Raw genomic sequence first — 25,059 nt, 5'->3', positions numbered from 1 at the left:
AGGAGGGGTGGGCTGAGGGGAGGTTGGACTGATACGGTGGGTTGCGCTATCTGCGTGCGGGCAGCAGAACTTTTTTTTATCAAACACACACAACAACAACGACAAGGAGAAGGCAGCAAAAGTTTTGGCATGCATTTTGGCCATTTTTATGCAAATCAAAGCGTTTTTAATCTCTTTAAGCCCGGCTCAAAGCACGAGCCGCGATCCGAAAACGTGCCATTGCGAGCATTTCGCGCAGCGCCGGCAAACTTGACGGGAAACTGCGAAATAAACACGTAATTAAAACCGCATGTTAATGCACTTAGTTGTTGGGCCAGAGGCCAGGTCAAAAGCGCCGCCATCTATGCGAACTTTGGGCCAGTTTTCATTTGAATTTGAAAAACATTCGCATTAAAGTGCTAAAGAAATTCCAAACCCCGCCCTTGCGGGGCATCCGTTGGCTTTGTGTGTTTGTGCAAAACTATTTCAATATAAAATTCATTTCATTTGCAGAGCAAAAGATAGACGCACACTCTAAAGTGAAGAGTTGAGATTGGCATTGAGGCTGGCAAAAAAACAAAAAAATACTGCTATTGGCAGTACTCCAATCGGAATGGATGCGACTAGCAAATGCCCTGCATTTCTCCTTATCTCTATATTATAATAGAGACTGTGTGTAGCAGGCAAGGCTCTGACATACAAGAGAGGCTGTGTGACAAACAAGAGATCAAACACAAGGTTTTGTGTAGCTGACTCGGGACTTTTGTTTACAAATCGATATTTATCGATATTGTGGAAACGAAAGGAAATCTCGTATCATTCCCAGACTGAGCGGGCCAGAGAAGCATAGCTAAAACGTATCTTAATTGATTTGGAGAATACAACAGCATCTGATTATCGATATTTATCGAAATTTATCGATATTGTGAAAACGGAAAGAAATATCGACGGACTATAATACCCTCATTAGCGCATTAGAGGGTGTGCAAAATGGGAGAAAAAAAAATGTGCACAAAACAATGCAAAATAGATGAGAACGAATCAAGCTGAAAACCGCGCAAAAGTTTTCTTGTTAAAAACCCAAAACTGCCAAACAACTACCCATTAGCATATACACACTAGACCATAATACACCCTGCAGCAGAGCACAGAGTTCGAGGCTGTTTAAAGTTTTGTTTGCCACGATTTCGCTGGGAAATTAAAAGATGCCTCCAATGCACTCGACTTAAATCGACGCTTGGGCTTTTTGTGCAATTTCCCCCAGCCGCGCCCCCCCCCAAGGCGCTAGGCCTTAACCCATTTTATGACTGCGAACGCAATCAGCAATTAAAGCCAAAGCATAAGCTGAATTCCAGATTTGATCTCAAATTGCGCTGCAGTCTAGTTGCCCATTTGCATTTGAAGGCGTCTTATTAAGACCAGTTGCCACTTGAAAGCCAGCGACAACGTGGTGGCAGCGACAAGCACGACTTCGTCTTTTATGCCAGGCGTGCTGCATTAAATGCGGCTGCTTGCAATTTCTGACTTGGTACTCAAAGTGCGGATGCAAGACTAGAAATGTGTTGAATAAAATAACAGCATAACATAGAATATAAGCACCTGCTTCTGGTGAAGTGTTTTGCCTTACAATTTTATACAATATTATTGTATAACAGTTTTGTATAACAGTTTTGTATAACCGTTTTGTATAACAGTTTTGTATAACAGTCGTGTATAACATTGGACTTATAAACGCGTAGATAACAAACAGGCAGGTATTGTGATATTTTGAAAGAGCCATTTATAACAGTTATGTATTACAGATATGTTTAACAGTGCATAAAATATATATATATATGACAATTTTTTTTTTTTTATATGGTATAACAACATTAATAGAGAGATTATAACACGCGATGCATAGTTGTGTATACCAGTTTTGTTTAACAGTTGCGCATAAGCGTTTTGTAAATTGGAAAAAAAATAGGACAAGTTGTATAACAGTAGGATAGTGGAATGTATAACAGTTCTATATCATGGTTTGGTATTCCAGCTATGTATAACAAACGTGTATAACAGGCAGCTGGAACAGTTTTGTATGACAGATTTTCAAAATCTGGAGCATAACAGGGAGGAAAGTGATATAACAGTATGACAGAATGTCGCAGGAAGCTTATACTACTTTAACATATGTCATATAAAATAGTATATGAGACTTGTCTTTGGCAGCTGAGAATAACAAGTAAAGTGTAAGACATATTTGTTTAACACTTATAACACTTTTGTCAAACCATTTCGACGCGAATCTTAATGCATTTAACAACACTGGCGCCTTCACAAAAACAAAACCGTTTTAACAAAATGAAGTCCACATTTCCATTTGTTTTGTTGCTGTCACCTAAGAAAACTCAATTTAGATTCAGTTCCGCTCGCATTAGGCGGGTCAAGGTTCACATGTGCATGACACACACACATAGACTGTGAGTGTCTGTGTGTGGGTGTGTGTGGGTGTGTGTGCGTGTGTGTTTGTGTGTGTAATCAAGTGCACGCTTGGGATAACGCAACATTTATTCAAATCCTAGTAAGAGCCCATTTCGTCGTATTAAATAAAAGTTGCGGACTGACGACACAGAAAGCGCTGCGTACCCTTAGGCTAGAAGGGAGGGTTTACTAGAAGGGAGGGGGGTGGGGGGCGGATGTAAGTAGAAAAGAAGTAGAAATAGGTTAGGAACAATGGACAATGGATAATGCGGAGACAAAGAGACGACAGAATGAAACGTGCAAAAGCGAATAAACACATGAAAGTCTAAATTTAATGGTAAAAGCTATTCAAGCATGTTTAAAGCTCAACACAAACATAAGTACACACACATACACACACACATACACACACGCAGACACGTACATGGACAGAGTATGGCCTCGTCAGACAGTTAAAAGAAAATCAAAAGTGTAAGAAGGAGACGAGTCAGAATAACAACTGGACCAATTCGCTTGTTGACGCTTTTTATACCCTGTAGCCATTGCAAATGGGTACAAAGAAGGGGTATGCTAGATTCGTGCAAGTGTATGTAACAGGCATCTATATACCTTCAAAAACTAATCAATCAAGTCGTCTGCATCTGTCTGTGAGTCCATATTTCAAACTTCCTTTGCATCCTTCCATTATTGAAATCATCAAGAATTTGTCTGAAATCGATAAATATCGAAAACCCATTTTGAATACCATTGTATATTTCAAAAGCTAGAGATAACAAGTTTGGCATGTCGATTATGGTACGCCATACTTAACTCAAGCTTACGCCATGTTATCGGCAGCTTGGCTCGTTTTCATGAAATCGATAAATATCGATTTGCAGCCTCGGCTTCGACAAAGAAAGATTTAAAGCACCGAAGTTGGGCACTTATACACTGGGTCGATTTTGGTATGTTAAGCTTATGCCATATTATTCGTTTGCCTCGTTTGCTTCGTTTTCATGGAATCGATAAATATCGATTGGCTGTGATTTGCAACACAACGTTAATAAGCTGCTTGCTGGAGGGCAGTTTGCAGCCTGGTACAGGGTATCAGCTAGTCGAGCACTGACGCCAGCCGCAATCCTATTTGTTTTCTTGCTTTCTTGGGCCTTGCTTTTGTTATCGGCTCTTGTTGTTTCTGATTCTTTTATTTAGCTTGCATATGTGACGCTTTTTATGAGGCCGCGCCTCGCTCTGATAAGCGAAATCAAATGTCGAAACTGACAATGTAAACAATTTCAAATGTCCTGTGCGGGTGTGCGTGTATGCGTGTGTGTTTGTGTGTGCCTGACTGTATGCCATGCCCTCTGTCCCATGTCCCCTGCCCCATGTCCGTGGTGCCAGGGTCCTGTGACCAGCGCATTACATGCTCGTCAACGCATGGCGATGATTTCCGTTTCCCGCTGCCGCCAGCCGCCAGCTGCGTTGCCAGACAAACAGCGTTGCCAGCTGTTGATGCCACATAACGGTGCTCGTAAGTGCTCGTAATGCAAATGCCATAAATAACAATTGCAAAGGACACCAGAGAGAGCTGCCATTGTCAAGCGGCCGATAATAGCATTCGCGCAGATACCTACTTCTATGCACACGTACGTGTACACCCATTCGATATATGTACATATATTTTTATACACAATCTCGCTCAGTCATTCATCACACACGCACACACTTTACAACACAGTCACAAGTCAAACATCTGACAAACAGTCTGCGAGCACAACAATCGTGTTGTACCCAAACTGGGAAAGAATAGATCTCATGCTTAAATTAAACATAAGCCAATGCCCGAATTTAAGCACATAAAGCTGCTTGAGTTGGAACCGCCATCTTCTAATTTATAATTAATATAAGGGGCTTCGATCTTTATGTTCCGCAATTCTTTTGAAGCTAAAGAAAACTTTTAATTATTGTTTCACACATTAATTTTTCACTTCTTTGTTATTTGTTCTTAAATAGAATATGCTAGCTTTTCTCCGTTACGAATAATAACACATTACAGCTAGATTTGAACCAGCGACCTCTCGCTTCTTGGCTCGACGCTCGTTCCTTGTTATTTTTTCCTTCCTTGTTATTTTTTCTTAAATAAAATATTCTAGCTGTTGTCCTTTGCGAATAAAAACACTTTACAGCTAGATTTGAACCAGCGACCTCTCGTTTCTTGGCACAACGCTCGAACTTCTGAGCTACGCAGACTTTATTAGCACAAAAACTTATCGATATTAACAAGAAGCTCTCCATTAAAGTGACAAATTATATTCAATACAAAACATTTCGTTTACATGGGCTTAAAGTTTGCCCAAGTGGTCTGTAAATTATTACGTACCCCTTAATGGGAGCTGATATCATTATTATTCTGGCTGCGAAGCCGCAGGATAAACAAATTGAAAAGCAATTTGAACTAATTTTAAACAAATTGCTTGGATAATTCCAACGAGCATTTGAATGCCGCTCACATACACTCGCACACCCATCCAGACACACACGCTCACAAACACACACACACACTCACACACACACACACACACACACACGCAAGCTGGCACACACGCAAATTGCTTTCATTTGGTAGCACACAAAACTATGCGCAAAGCGTTTGGGCAATGGCCAAAATAACAACAATTACAATCATAACAAACAAAATAACAAGAGAAATGCCATTTACCCAAAACCAATGCTTCGATACCCTTTAAAAATGTAATCAATAGAGCAATATTTGTGAATTGAAACCGTTTGCCGTGACGCCAACAAATCAATATTTGTCTCTTTTAATTGTAGCTTAAAAGCGGCTTACACAAGGTTTTTAGGTGCAGGATAAAAGTGAAAGCTGAAGAAAGTGCAACCGAAAGAAATAACTAGAAATCGAGCTATTCTAAGACCAATAAAAATAACCATCAAAGTGTAGCTAAAAAGTGGTTTTAGAAAGGTTTAAGAATCTTCTTAAAGGTGGTTTACAAATAGTTTATTTAATTGAACTAGTTGTTTAAAGGCTTAAAGGTGATTTAAAGATAGTTAATAAAAAATAAAACATAATAAAAAAGTCGCTCAAGAGTGGCATGAAAGTGGTTTAAACAAGCTTTTAAAGTGCTTACAAGCTGGTTTGAAGATGTTATCAAGCCTATTTTTAGAATTGCTTTTTAAAATGATTTATTTTAAGACAAGAAAAACCAATCAAACAAGTTTTTCGAAAGTAGCTTGAACAAGTTTTCTAAATGGTGCTTTAAGAATCATTTCAAATCTGGTTTAAGACTATTTTATTCGAAGAGCACAAGAAATATGCAACTAAAATTTGGCATATAGCCTGCTTTTGCCAGGCTCAATTAATTTCCGACTTGGTTTTGCTTTAAATACTGAATACCAATTTTAAAGTACACAAAAAACGGAATACATGCACACATGTGCATAAAAACCACTTTAAAAGCTCTTTTTTTTTCTTTTCTTAAAAGTCAATTAAAAAGCGAGCTCTTTGTGAAAAAGTTGAAATATCCCTTGGCTACAAAAGTGTTTGGCTTAGTGTAAAAGCAACTGCGACACCGATGGGCAATGCCAACAACAGTTCCAGATACACCTCCAACAACAACAACAACAACAAAAGCAACAACAACAGGGAGAACAGGAAAAACAATGCAACTTTACAAGCAATTAAAACTTGAATTGAAATGTTTTTTTGGGGCATCAGAAAAAAATGTGCCAATTGCTTGTTAAAAATGCGTTAGTTTTACCAAATAACTTGACGGCCCAAAAGGGCCAAAGTGTTGGCAAAGTGGCGAAAGGTGGAAGGGGTACTGAGGGATCAATAAGCCACGTTTGAATGTTTTTGACAGTAGAAAACAGTTTGAATCCAGTTCAACTAGCCGCAGTACTACAGCTGAGGTGCTCACCGAGGTGTGAAAATACACTGCAAAAAATGAGGGCTGCCCTTAAATATTTGCAAAATATATAACTCTTGCCCTAAATATTGTAGCTGGTTGATAGTTAAATGGATGATAGAGCCTTGTGGCTTTGGTATACGCAGACTTTTGTTTGTTATAGTTAAGCCCTGCACAATTTTCAAGTAGATCGGACTATAAGCACCAAAGTTTATATGAAATGTATTCGCCATAGAAATTGTGAACTAACCTCTCGTCTCTCTCCTCTCGACTAGAGCTCATTTAGCTGAACGGAGCCAAGCTCTTTGCTCTTTTACAGACTTTTTGAATATTTATTTATTTGCAATTAGTTTCAGCTAATTGCAATTGGCATGCATTTCTCTCAGTGTAACTTAAATGCTGGCGATTTGCGCTTTCGATTGGTTCATTTCGGTAAGGCAAATGTTGACAATAGCGCCACATGCCAAGACACACAGATACACACACACACACACGGATGCACACACACACACACAGATACACACATGGCCGCTAATCCCCAGAAAATAGCCGCCGTCAACAATTGGCGTCTGATGCTTGTTGAGTTGGTTAGTTGTACATTGGTTTTGGGTTGCGGCTGAGGGGAGGGGGTTGGGGGGTGGTCGGATTGGTCGCTGCGGGGCGGGCGCTTTAGATTAATTGCTTTATGAGCTTCAATAAAAGGCGTGGCCCTTAGCCGGCAGCTGGCTGGCATTTTGTGAACTGCAATTAGCAGCAAATAAAATAATTTACGAATGTAACGACCAAAAATGCCACTACATCGCACGGAGGGACGGGGTGGGTGGGTGAATGAGACGGGGCTGGGTCAGCACTGACGTTGACCAACTGGGGGTTGAACCAGCGGGTGGGCGTGGGGGTGGGGCAGCAGCAGCAGCAGCAGCCGTTGCCAGTTGCGTGGTAATAACAACAAATTGCCAAAAATGTTTGCCCACTTACAGACTGCGAATTGTGATTTCTCGCATTCCAAAGCACACGCACGCACGCACGCACGCGAGAGCTGAGAGTGGAATCTTATTAAGCCAGTTTAGATTTATGGCCTGCTTTTAGGCGGGGCGGCGGTCTCTTTATTAAATTGGCCCCGTCTGCTGCACGAAATGGCCGCAGATTTGCCGATCAATTTTCGCCAGCAAATACAAAATGCAAATGAATCCGAGTATGAATATGAATCTGAATGTGAATGGGCAATTGAATGTGCAGGCACTTAGCCAGCCCCGAATACCCTTCAAATACAAACGCCTGCCCAGCCTCCAATCAAGTGGGTGCAAAATCCGTATGGCCACAAAAAGGTGTTGAGCAGATAAATAAATCAAAGGAAACACCAAACAGAAACTGGCGACGCTGCAATATCGCTTGCTTAAAAGTAACTACGACTGGCAAATACCCTCAAGGAGATTTTGTAAACAGTTTTTAAAACTTTGGAATGGAGCTTTAAGAGTTGTTGACACTCGAGCTCAATCATTTTTATGTGAAGCCTTAAATTAATGTCCAAATGATACGATTGATATTTAATAGGTTTTATTAAGTCAGTCAGTCCATCAATGTGTTCAGTCAGTCCATCAGTCAGTCAATCAATCAATCTGTTCAACAGTTAGTCAGTCAGCATGTCAATGAGTCAATTAGCCAGCCAGTCAGTCAGTCTGTGAGTCAGGGAGTCAGTCAGTCAGTCAGTCAGTCATTCAGTCAGTTCGTCAGTCAGTCAGTCAGTCAGTCAGACAGTCAGTCAGTCAGTCAGTCAGTCAGTCAGTCAGTCAGTCAGTCAGTCAGTCAGTCATTCAGTCAGACAGTCAGTCAGTCAGTCAGTCAGTCAGTCAGTCAGTCATTCAGTCAGTCAGTCAGTCAGTCAGTCAGTCAGTCAGTCAGTCAATCAGTCAGTCAGTCAGTCAGTCAGTCATTCAGTCAGTCATTCAGTCAGTCAGTTCGTCAGTCAGTCAATCAAACAGTCTGTCAGTCACTCAATCACTCAATCAAGCAATCCGCAGAAACAGTTTCTTATGTAGATAGCTAATGAAATTATATGATCAATCAATCTGTCAGTCAGTCGGTCAGTTAGCGAGTCAGTCATTCATGCATTCAGTCAGTCAATCACTCAATCAGAGAAACAGACAGCTAATGAAACTAATCTATATTCGATTTATATTCGTAAATGCATTGATAAGCTCAAAAGTCTTCTTATTTGGGGGCAGACTGAGCTTCTGCTGTTCAAACCCTGCAATTGGCATTGTGACAGGGTATTGAATAAACAACAAAATATTGATACTAGTAATGCTCAGCATAAAGGCGGGAGCGTGATGGGCTCGTGTGTGGGACTTACTTGGCTGGAGCATGCATAAATAAAAATATGGCATGTCGGGTCAGAAATAGCATGACATTTTAGAGCGGCCAACAAAATGGCGGCAGATAACAGTTAACGGGTGAAGGGTGCCGAGCGGGGGGCGAACGGCAAGAGGAAGGGGCAATGACAACGGCAACGGCAACATAAAATGAAAATGTTGAGCAAAGGATTGCGCTGCCGCCCCCAAAACGCCCACGCCACAGGGGATGAGTCCGTGTCCAAGTCAAAGTCTGACATAACAGCAAGGGGAGGATAGCTTTGAGCTGGGCATAGGCTGACCAGAGGGGGCGGCTGTCAATGGGGGCGTGGTATTATGCTAAGCCATTGAGCCATAAAAAATCAATAAAGTCAACGCCTTGTCCCCCGACACACACACACACACACAACGGCAGCGAGAGGCAGCAAGAGCCAACCTGGTCACCTGCTCAGCTGCTCACCTGCTCAGCTGCTTACCTGCTCACTCTGATTATGTTGGGGTCACACTGCTAATGGGGGCTGCTGGGAATGTGTATGTTAGTTTTGCAACAATCTGGAAACTCGCAACCAACCAACTAAAACCCATCATCAAAAGCGAAAACTCTCGAAACATGCATCAAAGTGAAACAATATCTAAACTCGCCAAACGCCCTTGCAATTTCCATGGCCCTCGCCACCTGCCCGCAGACAATTGGCAATTGTATGTTTTTAGTTCTGAGCCCACTTGAAATTGGTAGAATTGGGCATATTCGTTTTGTCCTTGCCTTTATATTCGATATATACATTCTGTTTGTCGATATCAGCTCACGCTTTCACAATATCGATAAGTATCGATATTTCATTTCAAACCCAACATATAGAAAACCCTGAAAAGTGTCCCAAGATCATACCATGAACATCAAAGTTATACAAGAGCGCATTCTTCATAGTGAAGGCACTTGCGAACTAAGCTATAATATTGGCCCAGGGTATCGCCCAGTTGGGCAAACCCGACTATTGCACCTAGCACTTGTTATTTTTGCGCTTATTAAAAGATATGTGAGTGGATGGCTTTGTGGGGCAGCAGCAGCAGCAGCTAGTTGTTGGACTCTTCATTAGCAACACAATGCGCCCAGTGTGATGGACGTAAGTATGTGTATTACATGTTTATAACTGAAACATCTGGCGGTTAGGGTATCTGCTGCTTGTTAGTTGCCAACCCCCCTCGCTGTCGCCCTCTTCCGGCGGCGCACAAAAGGCAAATTTAGCCGAAAGGCTTTCTAGCTATCTATACAAGCCTCGACTCTGTGCTCTTTGTATCCCATCCAGTGTCCCATCCTGTCAACTGTCGACAATTTGTTGTGCTTTTTATTGGGACAATGAAGTTGGACCGCACGGCCTGATGTTGAGCAGGGAGCGGGACGCGAGCAGTTGCCCAACGAGGCCTGGCATAAATGTTTCATAAATGTCCAGACATTGCTCGGCTTCTAAAAACACAAAAAACAAAAAAAAAAAAGCAAATAGAGAGAAAAATAAAGAAAACACAGCTCCTCAACAAGAACAACTCGAGAAGAACCCTGCCCAGCGCCAATTCCTGTTGGACAGCTGAAAATTATGAGAACCACTTAGCCAAAGGCCGTGGTGTGCCTGTGGCTCACCCGCCAGAGATACTCACGGCCTGGCAGAATCGTCGCTTTCTTGGGCTTCAAGCGATTCCATTTTTTTGCGTGAAATTGTTCCACTTGAAATTCTAAAAAAATACAGTAAAAGTGGATGCCCGGAAAGCTGCGGCAACTACTTTAAGCTGTCTCGTTAATAAGTACTTTAAATTTGAGTGGAATCGAAGCGATATAAATTATATATGTGTGTTTGTGTGGGTGTATGTGTGTGTGTGTGTGTGTGTGAGTGTGAGTGTGTGGGCATGTGTGTGTGTGTGTGTATGCATGTATATATGCATATATGTATGCATGCATGTTTGTTTTCTTATACCAAACGCAGGCGAAGCTGTGCTGCAAATTTAAATAAAACGAATTTATACCAAGTGCTCTCCTCCTCGATTCTCAAGAATTCAAGTAGGCTCTGCAGTTTTTCATGGCAAGCTAGTAGTGCAGTGATTTTTTTTTTTTTTTTTTGAGTGTGTGCATGTTTACATGTTGGTATGTATGTATAATGTATGATGTATGATGAATGATGTATGATGTATGAATGATGTATGAATGATGTATGATGTATGAATGATGTATGAATGATGTATGTATGATGTATGTATGATGTATGTATGATGTATGTATGTATGTATGTGTGTATGTATGTATGTATGTATGTATGTATGTATGTATGTATGTATGTATGTATGTATGTATGATTATATGTATGTATGTATGTATGTATGTATGTATGTATGTATGTATGTATGTATGTATGTATGTATGTATGTATGTATGTATATATGTATGTATGTATGTATGTATGTATGTATGTATGTATATATGTATGTATGTATGTATGTATGTATGTATGTATGTATGTATGTATGTATGTATGTATGTATGTATGTATGTATGCATGCATGTATGTACAAACATGTACGATCGGATGGTAAATAAGAAAAGTTCAGCTTCCTAGCTCTTACGGTTTGGGCTGTGCGTTGATCAACAATCAGTCAGTTAGTCAGCCAGTCAGTCAGGACAAAAGTGGTATATATAGAGAAAAAGTACATATCTTAATGTATGTAAAAATACATATATTTATATTGTCTTCACAGCTCTACGACTTTGAAAGTCTGTGAATTTCAACCAGCGACCTCCGGTCTGTTAGACCGACGCTCACACAGCTACTAAATCTTCAGCTATCTCTCGTATTACTTGCACTTCTCCCTTACAAGCTTTTTCCGAGTATGAATTTTGGATTCGCGTATATTCAATTAAGTACTCGCTTCTGACATGAATCGCTAAACAATTTGTTCTTATTTTTGGCACACCATCAACTATCTCACTCAACAACTTTTCCTCTCTTTCTCGCTCGCACACCCATTTCTTTGCGACATTTTTCAGTCAATTGATTTATAATGTCTGACGGGCTGCTGGCGGGGGCTGCTTTCTATAGGAGCCAGGGGCCTGGGGGAGCACAGTTTTGTATCAGAAATTTCTTTGCACTCGCTGCCGCGCTCAATTTATATATATATATATTTTGATAGTAAAAAGGGGGCGTAGGCACTTAAGAGCACGCACACACACACACACAGTCATGTATATCCCTATACATATGCATATGTATATGCGTATATATAAATATATATCGAAGAACAAGTACATGTTAAAGAAATACATAAATTGAGCGCATAAAAATCAATTTGGCGTAACCGCACAAGGCAAATAAAGTGGCCCAGACGATGGCGACAAGACGCTCGGCCAGGGACCCGTAGACCGAGGACCAAGAGGACCCAAATACCAAAAATACCAAAAGATACAACGGAGTGGGAGGAGACGAAGGCGAGAGAGAGGGGGAGAAAGGGAGAGAAACTAGGCGCCGGGGCCAACAAAACGTTCGCCTTGGCAATTTGTCTGTTGTTTTCGGGCTTTGATGTGACAATGTAGGAGTGTAGGGTATGTGTGTGTGCGTGTGTGTGTTAAGGGGGGCGGGGGGGAGGGGGGGCGGAGTGTGGGATTATAATGTGGGCATGGCGCATGCCGTTGCATAAAAGCCCCGTCCGAGGCAATCACAGCGTTTATTTGCATACTTTTCGGCTGCTTTACATATTTATTATGATTTCTTTTTTCAACATGCCACGCCCACACGCACACACACACACACACACACACTAGCCCCAGTCACAGCCCTCCGTCTGCCTGCTCCTCTCTCACTCTCTCTCTCTTTCCCTTTGTAGCTAGCTGCTTGGCATTTGCTCAAGCAAAATTCTCAACACAAAAAACTTATTTTTATTAATCATAAATTTATGCCTGCAACTGCCACAACCACCCCCCTGCCCCCCTCACCTTTCATCCCATCAATGCACTGTATGTGTTCATACATACATATGTATATATTTATAGTACATATATGTTTATGGCTGGGTTTTTGTTTGGGTCAGTTGTTGGCTAAAGCCAAAGGGCCGCCCGACTCAAGGCAGCTGCAGCAAACGGCTCGAGCAGACACCTAAAGCTGTGTGTGTGCGTGTGTGGGTGTGTCTGTGTGGGTGTGGCATTATCTTGTACGAAATGATTCAGAGCCCCGACGCATATTCATTTCTGAAATCCCAACTTGTTATAGTTGGCAATAATAATTTGCTCAGCCCTTACGCCTGCTTCTTCTTTTTCTTCATCTTTATTCTGCTGTTTTCGCTGTTTCGCTGTTTTCGCAATAAGATTATTCCTATAGAATGCAATATAGTATAGCATATAGTATAGAATAACATAGTCTTTTGATGTTGATTCGATATATCGCATAAGCAAGCGGCAGGGTATAGCTAATGTGTGTAGACTTTGGTCAAGATATCTTGATAAACATAAAAGTCGAAGGAATATATATATGTACATATATATAGAATATATATATACTTTACGGGCTCGGAGAAGTCCCCTTCTATGCCCTCCATATCCTCCATAAGAGTATGAATACAGTTTCCACTTTCCCTCTATACACACACACGCACAGTGTGCTTCTTCTTCTTCCTTGTATCCCAAACTATGAGTATTGCATTCCTGGTTCACTCCGGTGCTTTTGAAATTTTCCGAGCTTAAATATGGCGGAAAACTTTGTATATAATACCAAAACGCAGGGGGAAGGTGAAGGGAAGGCATATAAAGCAAAAAGGAAATGCAGCATAAGAACTTTGATGTCCCCAGCACTGAGATAAGCTTCGAGATAAGCGCAAAGAACAGAATGTCAAAATCGATATTTATCGATAAATATTGAAAGGTCGCCAAATCTAGCATTAAATCGATAATTAAGTATTTTAAAATATGTTTAAAATTGCTCAGAATTGCAGTTTCCCCTTCTCTCATTCATTTTATGAACTGATATTTATTCTTTATATATATATATCGATTCCTAATTATATGTTAATCCCAATCTCCATTATCTTCGTGTTAGGCAGAGTGTATATTGTTATGGGGGCATTAGTGTGTGCCCCCTAGTTTGCCCTGTTGCGAGCATTTACATAACTCCTTTATATCCTTGTTGTGCGTTTTATGTGCTCGGGTTAAAGTTTACGGAAAAAATGTTGATATAAGGCGGCTTACACAGGCTGCCACACAGAGAGAGAGAGGGAGAGAGCGAGAGCGAGGGAGACAGCAATTGTGATATGCTGATATGCACTGGCAACTGGCTGGGAGGCCTGTGTCCTGTGCCCCCGTCCCGTGCATTTGATAGAGTGCGAAGTTTGTGTGACCGTTGGCATAAATTGCATTCATTACGGCCCTCGCAGGTACCAGGTACCAGGTGCTGGGCGGTGGGCGGTGGGTGGTGGGTGGTGGTTGGTAGATGCTGGCATGCATGGCGGTCGGTGGCAGGTTGGCCGTGTCCTTTGCCTGTTACGTTAACATTTGTATGCCCTGAACCCATTGAAAATAGCTTTAAAGGGTATAATGTATTTGTGTAAATGTATGCAACAGGCAGCATATATATATATATATATCCTTGATCAGCAACACATCAGCCGAGTCGCCTGGAACGCAAGGATCTCAGTACATATAAGAACTAGAGACTTGAAATTCAAAAAGTAGGTCCTTCCGCGCAGCATGAGCTTGCTTCAGATAATCGATAACTTGCTCCGTTTCCAAGCAATCGATATCGAAATTCTGTTTTTTACGCAAATCTCTTAAGTTTTTAGAGCTAGAGTCAGCAAATGTTACATTTAGCTTCTTGAATAGGTCAAGTATCTATTCTTACCGTCCCAGCTACACAACATAGCTATAAATAAAATTAATATACCAAATTGAACTTTCCACCACTTTAAGCTACAATTTCAATGCAATTGTCTCTTTAAGAGTATCTATACGTATTCTATAGCACAATATGATCTACTGTTTAAAATGTCATCAAGATCGTTTAGGAAAGAGAAGAGTTATTTAAGAAATCGATACACACACACACACACACACACACACACACACACACACACACACATTCAATCATTCATTCATTCATTCACACATTCTTTATTGATTTCTATTAACACACAGCATTGCAATCGCGATTGTATGCTGTGAGGTGTTGTTAGAAGTGGGTTCAGTGTATTAGGGAAACGGCCTCTTACATGTTATACCCTTGCAGAGGATATTATAATTTTGTCGTGAAATGTGTAACGCATAGAAGGAGACATCTCCGACCCCATCAAGTATATATATTCTTGATCGGCATCAACAGCCGAGTCGATAGAGCCATGTCCGTCTGTCCGTCTGACCGTCTATCCGTCTGTCTGTTTCTATGCGAACTAGTCCCTCAGTTTTAAAGCTATCTTAATGAAACTTTGCAAAAGTCCCTATTTCTGTTGCACGCAGCTGGATCGGACCACTATATCATATAGCTGCCATAGGAACGATCGGTCGAAAATTAAGTTTTTGCACGAAAAAACATTTTGTTTTTCAAGATATCTTGACCAAACTCGGCATTCATTGGTTTTACTTTACTCCTCATATATATGCGAAATTCTATTAAGATCGGATTACTATATCATATACATAGCTGCCATAGGTCGTTTTTGCTTATCAAGATATCTTGACCAAACTCGTATTTAACTCTTTTCCCTGTGCTTCTTAGATACGGACAAAGCACTATAAGCATTATGAAAAGGTTGACTCTGCAAGGGTATTAGATCTTCGGCGTGCCAAAGATAGCATTTCTTTCTCGTTTTTATTTGTTTTCAGTTTTTTTGCTCTCTTCTTATTTGGATTACTCTTATATGCCGCTGGCAGCTGGCCTCGCTGACTGCGCCTGGCTGACTAGTCGTCGACTAGCCGCGCTTTGTTTTGTGGCCCGCTGAACAGATCCGAGTCGAGTCGAGTGAAGTGGAGTTGAGCCCAGTTGGTTGAATGTAATTGGAAAAACTGTCGAAAACGTGGTCAACTTTTTGGGCTGGCAGCACACAGGATGCGGAATGCAGGACGACGGCTGCGCAGCGTTTATTATGCATCTCAATTTTATGGCGGACCCTAACTGAATTGTGCATTTTTTTGTACGCATTCAAGGATTGCGGGGCTAAAAAAAAGATTTCGGTCGAGGTCAAAGATTCGATTTGCCATGTGAAGCGTGTGCATTTCGGCCACACACACGCAGACACACGCACACACACGCACTCTATTGTGGGCCGGCAGTCAAAGGCTAATTGTGGACAACCGCACCAAAAATCCAGCAAAATCTCAACAATTTATTGCAGTTCAGTTCAGCCAAACTCATGGCCAATGAGTCGAGTGCGTCTGTAAGCGTGCGTGTGCGTGCGTGTGTGTGCGTGCGTGTGTGTGTGTGTGTGTGTGTGTGTGTGTGTGTGTGTGTGTGTGCGACTGCAGCTGGAGCCTGGCTAATATGCAGTCCTTTGGCTGGTTTGGCTTGCGGTTAAATTAGTTGCATTTGTTGCACTTGTTTCGAAATTCGAGAGTCCTTCGTCTCTGTTGGCTGAGCAGAGGCCCAGTGGACACTGGATTTGCACAATTTGCAACATTTACCAACATTGAAAATGGCTCGACTTGCGCCCAGTGCTGGCTAAGGCCACAATTGCCAAAGGTAGCGCCCCCAAAACCAATGTCCTTGACAGCGCTGGCAAATTTAATGTGTATGCTTACAGTGGCGGGCAGGCGGAAGGCGGTGTGAGGGTGTGTATGCATGTGTGTGTGTGTGTGTGCGGGTGCGGGATTGGAGCTGGGGCTGGGGCTGGCAGTGTTGTTATATGTCAGAAGGTCGCATTAAATACTTATGAACATAAAACAGCGCGGACGCAAGGCGAAATAGTTACCCTAGTCTAGGTAATTGGAGTATGTGTGTGTGTGTGTGTGTGTGTGTGTGTGTATGTGTGTGTGGTTAACAAACTGTAATTTACATTAAGTGTTGACACGTTGACATACGCAAGCCCCACATTGCAATTGTCGTTGGCTTTTGCGGGCTTTCATTTGTTCTGCCATTTCCCATCACACACACACATGCGTCTGTGTGTGTGTGTATGTGTGTGTAGGTGTGTGTGGCACTCGCTTTTTATGCTGGCTCTGAGTGCTTGTGTGCGTGTGTGTGTGTTTGTGTGTTTGTGCCGCAAAGGGCTATTATAACTTTGTCGTGCCGCTTGCCAGGCGAAAGCAAAGCGAAAGCCAAAGCAAGTGAAACACCCGCCGCACGCGAAGCAGGACTTCTCGCCAGACAAAGGGAAAGGAGAGGCGGGTAGGTTAAAGGACAAAAGGGGCGGGGGGGGGACGCTTGCTAGCCATGGGCCAAAGAGTTGGTCGCTTTAAATACAAATATCACGAGTATATTTTTTAATTCAATTAATTGTAAATGCGCTTTGCCCTTTTCACTTTTGCACCGTAAAAGCTTAATAAGTTTTGTAGGTTTTGTCCGAACTGAACTTTAATATTTAAAGCGCAGTTAAGGAAAAAAATAAATCAAAAGAGATTATGAAACTTTATACAATTTAACTTAAAGCCAGCTTTGTTGTAATCTAAAAGCTTTAAGGAGCTTTTATGCAGCAGTTAAGCAGAGCTTTTGCGATTGAAAGCTGGCGGAAAGCTTTAAGCAGCTTTAATATTCATTTTATGAACTTCTTCAAATTTCTACAAAACAACTTTGTCTTAACTACTTCAAGGAATTTAACTCAGCTTGTCAATAATTCAAGAAAAAATTTTAAAATACCTTTAGCTGGGCTTTAAGTTAACTTTAAAGCTTTATTGGGGTCTTAACAGAGCTTTCGTCGTAAGTAAGCTTTAATAAGCTTGCAAATTTGTTATCTAAAATTATTGAGGCTTTTTGTCACGACAAATTCAGCGTGATCCAACTCTAAGCCTGAATTACATATTGTTAAAATTCTTTTATAAACTCTATGTGCATTTTCACGCAACTTTGCACTTAAGCTTAGGTTAGACAACCCTACTGCTGCGCCTTGTTGCCGCTTTTCATTTTTGCGCGCGCTTTGGCCCCGAATGGGGCTATCTGCTGTTTCCGCTTGCATACCTAGCTGGTTGGGTAAATATTTGAGAGGGGCGGACAAAGCGTGCCGGGTTTATCCATTTCAGGCAAATAAAACGTAATGTGGCGCTTAAAGGGTCGACTAAGTGGCCATTGGGCTGCCATATGCAAATGTTGCTGCTGTTGTTGTTCATGTTGTTGTTGTTGTTGTTGTTGTTGTTGTTGTTGTTGTTGTTGTTGTTGTTGTTGTTGTTGTTGTTGTCGCAGCTGTTGCGAAGTGTTTAGCCGCCAAGTGGCACTTCAGGCAGCTGCAATGCCTGTGCAAAGGGTCAAAGGTAGTGCGGCTGGGCTTTGGCAACCATTTGCCACATTGTTAAAAATACATGTTGAAATTAATGAGGACGCCGAATGGCGACAAATTTGTGTAATTCCAGTGCCAACAATTGCAATGAGACCCACTTGAAGCGCCAATTTGCACACACCTCCCTTTTGTGCCATTAGCTACTTACCTTGGCAATTTACACAATATTGGCAATCAGGATGTGTTCCATATGCCAAGGGCTAACTGTTGCCACGCCCACTTATTGCGGTTACTCGATATGCGCTCGCATATGAGTTTCAATTGAGTTTCGTTTGGTTTTCACATCTGAAATGCCAAATTGTTTTCGGTAATTGTCAAGTTATGTGAAATGAAAAATTAATTAAAATGTTGGCAACCCTAAAAACCAGCTGCACCTGCAATTTGGCAACGCTGGCTCGATGCCAGGCAGCAGCAGCAGCAGCAACAACAAGCTCAACTCATGAGCGATAAAGTTAACAAAAGCCAAAGCCAAGTATTTGGGCAAGTTTTAGTTATTGTATGCTGTTATTACTGCTACTGCTACTGCTGTTGCTACTGCTTCTGCTGTTGCTGACAGTGTTGACAACAAGGCGAAGCGACAATATCAGTTATTGAAAGTTTGCTTCGTTTTTTTTCTCTCTCGGTTTACTGCTCAGTTGCTTGCTGTTGACAGCCTTTGGGCAGCAAAGTTTTGGTCAGAGCACAGCAACAACAGTTGCCGGGTTAAAGCTCTAGTTTTCGGCAAAAGTTTGTTGCAATTCGAAAGCTTTGTTGACTGCAAGAACCCGGCTGAAAGCGAAAGACGCGAATAAGCCATGCTTCAGCTGACCCTAACCCATAAGAAATGTGGCAACAATCTAAATTAGAGGCATGTAAGCTCGGTCGTTGCAATTAAAGGTAGTGAGAAGTGGCAACAACATGAATGATGCTTGGCAGGTTATGCTCTGACTTGAGGCTGACTCTTACGCATTGGACTTTTTTGCGACTTAATCAAGGCATCCTAAAGATCTAGTGAAGGGCGACAACAGTGTTGGCGGCGCTGTTGCCGCACTTCTCTGGCCACTTTACGCAAGTCCCTTCATAAAATGCAATAGTTAAATATGGCAACAGTGTCAGCTGCACCGAATGTGTCGTCTCTTTCGGTGCTGTTGTCGCACTTCCTTGAAATGTGGCAACACTGTGATGAAATAGAATAGTTAAATGTTTCAACAGTGTAACGCAATGTGAAGACTTCCGGCACTGTTGTCGCCTTTCAGTGAAATGTGGCAACACACTCTGTAAATGCCTAAGAAAAAAACGCTCTGCAGCATTTCTTTAACGGGAACTGGCTTGAAAACACGAAAGTTTAACAACAACGGAATGTTTTTCGGGCGATGGAATGCACTTTGGCTCACAAAAGCTATGTTTCATGCTGCAGACTGTACGTCTTTGAGCCGCTTGTCGAGCGCGGTTGCCGCACTTCACAGAGCAGGACGCGCGACGCCATTTTGAATGCGCTGTACGTTGAAAAACAAAGGGGCTGCGACTTTTTATCTGTTTATCTGCCGCACTTGAGTTTGTCAAAAGCAATTGTTTGACTTGGCTCGCAGACGCAGGCTGGCCAGCTGGAACAAAGAAGGAACATCAAGCGCAACTGACCAAAGAGAAAGGTCGCTGGTGCAAGGGTTTTGGCTCTACGACAACAACAACAACGAGAACAAGAACAACGTGCACACATTTTGAGGGCATTTGCTGCGCATCGCTGACCACAAATAACCAAGCTGTGTTTATTTCCGTGCCCCATTCTGTGGTACACACAACATCGTGCAGCATTTCATGAATTTGCCGTTTGCCCTTTTGGCCCCAAACGCGTCAGCAACTGCTGCTCCGGCTGATGCTGCCCCCTAGACCCTAGACGCAGTCTGTTGCGTTCGTTGGGACATTGAGTTATGTTCTGGCAGCTCGTGTGTGCCCCAAGGAAATGCAACTCCAGCAGCAGTCGTGGCATGTGCGTAATGACAAATACTCGAGCGAAGCAAGTGGATGGATGCGCCGTGCCCCGCCCCGTCAACTGCCCCCAACTGACCCATTGTGTAATTGCATACGGCATTTTGATCCCTACAATAGCTGCTAAATTTACAGGCTTGCTGATATTTACATCTGACGCATTGAAGTCGAAGAAGAAAAAGAAGTTGCAGCAAAATTAAGAGGCGCTTACAATAGCCGCAACTGGGAAGCGTAGCCTGCAGATGGAACTTATAAGTGGAAATTGAAGGGGACAAGTGAAACTTAACAGGTGTAAATGGGAATACTTGAAGGTGGAAACAAAAAGGTGGTCTTTTAGCAGTGGAGCATGGAGGTGGAATTTGTAGAGGGATCTTAGAGATTTTAGAGATGGAATTTAGAAGTGGAAACTTAAAAAAGGAAATACTTGACGGTGGAATTTGAGTGGATCTGCGAGGTGAACCTTAGAAGTGAAACCTGAAGGTTGAATTCGTAGATGGAACTTCGTGAAAGACATGAAATTGGAAATGGAACGTGGAAGTGAAGCGTAAAACTTTCAAATTACCGATTATCATGGACAAACAGGAGAAATTCCCTATAAAACAGCAACATGTGAAATGTGGCAACAGTGTAATAAATAAATTTTCCACTATTATTATCAATACATTTTCTAAATATAACTCTCTGCGATGGCCCTTGGCTAAGACAGTAGCACATCCTTGCAATAAACTGCCCGAGTTCTTGTCAGCTTGACAACTCATCTAACGAGGAGTGCAACATGTGAAATTTGGCAACGCTGCAACTTTGCTGGCAGGTGAAATGTGTCAACGTCGCCGTCTTATAAGCTGACAAATGTACTGCAAATGCCAGAAACGAAAAGCTGTTGAACTCTTCAGACCAGCAAGAGTCATAATCATCAGAATTATCAACATTTCCACTATCATCATTATAATTATCATCGTTATCAGCAGGCGTTATCAGAGCTGCAACTGCTGGCAGCTGGCAGCTGGCAAATGGCCAGCTGGTCGAATGGCTCAGCCTGGGAATTAGGTGCGAGTGTGCGAAATTGGATAAGCCGTGACATTACCAACCCAATCCCTGGTCCGTCTACCCCGCCCGCTGCCCGCTCCCAGCTACTAGCTCCTAGCTCCTTGCTCCTAATCATGCCACTTGATTGCTAAGCAGCATTATGCCATTTATTGCCACAACAAGCTGCACGAAAGGATCGCAGGATTGCAGCGCTGCCAGGCAAAGTTCTCAGTCCTTGGCAAAGTTTGCGCTCGCTTCACTCAGTCCGTCTCATCCCATCTACTCTCCCCTCCTCTCTCCCCTCTCTCTCTCTCTCTCTCTCTCTCTCTCTCTCTCTGTCGGTCCTGGCCTTTTCTCTGCTCTCATTCGCATTCATGGAGCTGCACACAATATGCTAAACACTTTGCCGCTTCCAGCAGCAGCAGCAGCCAATGCAATCATAATTTTAACTACTTTAGTTTTATGCTTGCCATACCCACGCCCGAGCCCGCCCCTCGCTGTGCACCCTTTACACACGCTCCTGCACTTAGTTCTATTATCGCAGCGTTTTGTTTGGCCTTCTTTCTGCTTCTTTCTGCTAATTTCGCGCGTCCACACTGAAAAGCAATGGGTAAAATGCTTGCGAAAACTTGTGCAAAAAAGGCGAAATGAAAATGAAAATGAAAATATAAATTGGCTTTGTGGTGTGCGTGTGTGCGTGTGTGTGTGCACACTGTACAAAATTACGAGCAAAGCGCCTTTAAAGATAATACCCAGGCAAAAAAAAAACACACACACACACACAAGAGTGTTCTAGTCGGGCGTGCCTGACTGGGAAACACCCTGCACTCAGTACGAATTAAAATTAGTAAAGTTAATAGAAATTCCAGTTTATAAGTTGATCTTATGTTTTTATCTCATCAGATATTTACCAAAATATTTATTTAATAATATACAAAGTAAACAACAATTAAAATTAGTTCAATTAATAGCAAAGGACGAGCTATAAGTCAAGATAAAACTTGGTCAATTGAGTAAAGTTGAATTTCTCGGAGTTGTGACATGACAGGATCAACTCAGCTGGGCTCGCCCTTGGCCTGTCGCAGAGCTTTGCACAAAACCTTAATACCCTTTTTACAGTTTTTCAATAGGGTCAGAGCAAAAAAATAAAAGGAAGCAAAAGTGGGAAAAACTTTTGCAAATGGCATCGATAAATGCAGCTAAAATCGATTTTAAAGACAATTTTTGCAATTTCTGGCCAACAGCTGCACAAGCCAAGGGAATTTAAACAGAAACGAGATAGAGATATATCTGTGCGCGAGAGAGAGAGAGGGAGAGGGAGAGGGGGAGAGAGCAGACAGGCAGCAGCATAATTCAATTTGCCTGGCCAGCGCTCTTTGTGGCTTCATTAGCGCCTTTAAGGGCCGGGACTAAAAGGCTGCCGTCCACCAGAATGCCACCCCAAAAACGCTGCCGAGCAAGTCCGCAACCAAATCCAAAACCGAAACCGAATCCAAACCAAACGTTGGCCTGGCCTGTCCAAATGCACAGCCAGCGCCAAAGGCGCAGCCAAAGCCAAAGGATCTCGACGCAATCAAGGCAAATGGATTTTAATTAATTTTGCCGGTCTGCACAATTTTTAATTAAGAAACTTGAAACGTCACTCGATGCATTTAGCCAAATGCAGCTGCAACGGCAACTGCAGCCTGCAACTGCAAAATTCTGAAACAAAAGCCCAGCTGCAGGGCATCTTCTCTGTGCATTATCCCCAAATGCCTTTGCCAGCGCTGGTTAGTCTCTTATTTGGCCCTTTCGCATGTGCTCGACATACGGCTGGACAAATACTCCATTGTTCTTATGTACTCCAATAAGTGTCCATTGTAACTAGGTGGCAACGCTCAGCAGGACGCCAGTGTTGGGCAATGATGCACGGAAATTCGGTTAATAACAAAGCTACTATACATCTTTTGTTCCTGCAAATGAAAACTGTCACTGGATCAAATAGGATAAAATTAAATAAGATGGGATGTGATGAGATGAGGTGAAGTGAGCTGAGATAAGGTGAGATAAGATGAGAAGCGATCGGAGATAAGTAAGGATAAGATAAGAGAAATGAAAAGAAGTTAAGAAAACAGAAAAGAGGAGAAGGGAGGAGAAAAGAAATGTCAAAAAAAAAGAGAAGAAGAAACAAAAAGAAAAGAATAGAAAAGAGAAGCGAGGAGAAGAGAGCACGACATGATATATTAGATAAGATAACGTGGGATAAAATGAGATAAGTTAAGATAAGGTTGACTTAAGTCAATTATCATGAGATATGCTATAAGAGCTAAAGAACAAAATAGAAGATGGAAGACCTTAAATACAAGGTAAGATAAGTTCAACTTGCTGCAACTTTATGGATACTTTTCAAAAGTTCGCTTTAGAGAAGTTTGACTGTATTTGACTTCAGAGTTTAACGCGATGTTTCGCTTTTGTCTTTTGGAAATTTCAGTGCTGGACTGCCAGGTGGGCGATTGGGGGGCGTGGAGCGAATGCGACAAGAGCTGCGGAGCTGGAATGATGACGCGGACGCGCCAAATCCTGCAGCCGGTCCAAAACGGCGGCAAGCACTGCCCCTCGCTGCTCCAGAAGCGCGCCTGCCAGGGCTATCGCTGTCACGGCCATCGCGATAAGAAGATTTTGCGCGGTAAGTCCAACACAAACACACACGCACACACACGCACACACACCTACACACACTCGCACATAATGCAGCTCAATGTAGGGCGCCTATCCGCCCACCTTTACACTTGTAACTGTATCTGTAAATGCGTGTGTGCCGCTTTTATTGAAATGCACTTTTAATAAAAAAAAATATCTGACCAGACACTGTCCGCTTACCTCAACCCAAACACCGCGCGACAGGTGAGAACAGCTGAGTCGGCCATTGTTGCAGTTGAGCCCTGCACCTGTTCCTGACCCTGTTCCTGGCCCTTTTCTTTAATTAAATTGGCGAACTGTCAGCCAAATCCCCAACTGGAAAGCACGACGAAGACTTCGCAGGATCCATTCCATCGATCTGCCAGATAAGTTATATTATGTATATTGATTCCATTATTGGAGATTAGAACAAGAGTATTAACAAAATAAGCTAATAAGAAGAAGTGGCAGCAATATTCGCTGTATTCAAATGCCAGAAAATATCTATATCTATATATATATCTATTTATGCTTGTTTAGAGATCAAAAATGTGCATTAACATGCATCTGGCAGCCCAGTTTAAGCCTTGTCACGGGGCTTATTCCATATTCCATTTACCATTTACCATTTACCATTCTCCATAGCACATTTGTTAAGAATGTTGATATGTTGATCCACTTAGCAAGCACTTGGCTCTCTTTGTTAGCGTCCCTGCATATGCAGCGTAAATATTTTACACCCATTGTAATACCACGTGCGCCAGAGCAAACCCTATAGGGTAGTTTCTCCCTTTAATAACATTCTTCATATTCCATTTTAACTTAACCTTAATAAATTTCTGAGATCTGTTTTAAGACGCCGTCAATCTAAAAGTGCGCTTTGAAATGTTTCTCATTTGAGAATTTCTTGACACCTTGAGTTCTTGCAACCTTATGGGATAGCTTCAATGGAGGGGCTTCTCCCTTGAACGACATTCTTTTAGTCATCCTACATTCCTTTTACTCACATTTAATACATTTTTCAGACCTGTTTTAAAACGCCTTCCATCTAAGAGACCGCTTTGAAATGTTTCTAATAGTGCCCTTGCATAGCGACGTTCTTTGGTAGGGCATCTCCTAGTCGGACACTCTCGACTAGAGCTCTCCTCCTCTCTTACGTGTTCTAATTATTTTATATACTCTTTAAACCTTACATCTTTTTGCTACGCGTTTCATATTCCTTTAAAGCCTATCTCTGAGTAGCCTGTTTAAAACCGCTTCGAAACCTCTTTCAGGCA

General features: G+C 42.1%; 1 protein-coding gene across 2 annotated transcripts in view; it reads left to right on the top strand.

Moving 5' to 3' along the window:
- The window catches only part of LOC115768188, a 107,423-nt gene that overhangs the window by 62,211 nt on the left and 20,153 nt on the right, over nucleotides 1-25,059 (top strand). For both annotated transcript variants that reach the window (XM_030712697.1, XM_030712698.1), the window contains exon 3: nucleotides 23,595-23,789. In XM_030712697.1, coding sequence (XP_030568557.1) covers nucleotides 23,595-23,789 — 195 coding nt within the window. The remainder of the gene's footprint in view (nucleotides 1-23,594; nucleotides 23,790-25,059) is intronic.

Source organism: Drosophila novamexicana, unplaced genomic scaffold (genome assembly GCF_003285875.2).
Source record: "Drosophila novamexicana strain 15010-1031.04,08,12 unplaced genomic scaffold, DnovRS2.1 tig00001692-arrow-arrow-pilon, whole genome shotgun sequence".
NCBI lineage: Eukaryota > Metazoa > Arthropoda > Insecta > Diptera > Drosophilidae > Drosophila > Drosophila novamexicana.
The sequence above is the reverse complement of the archived record's forward strand: the minus strand, read 5'-3'. Positions and strand labels throughout refer to the sequence as shown.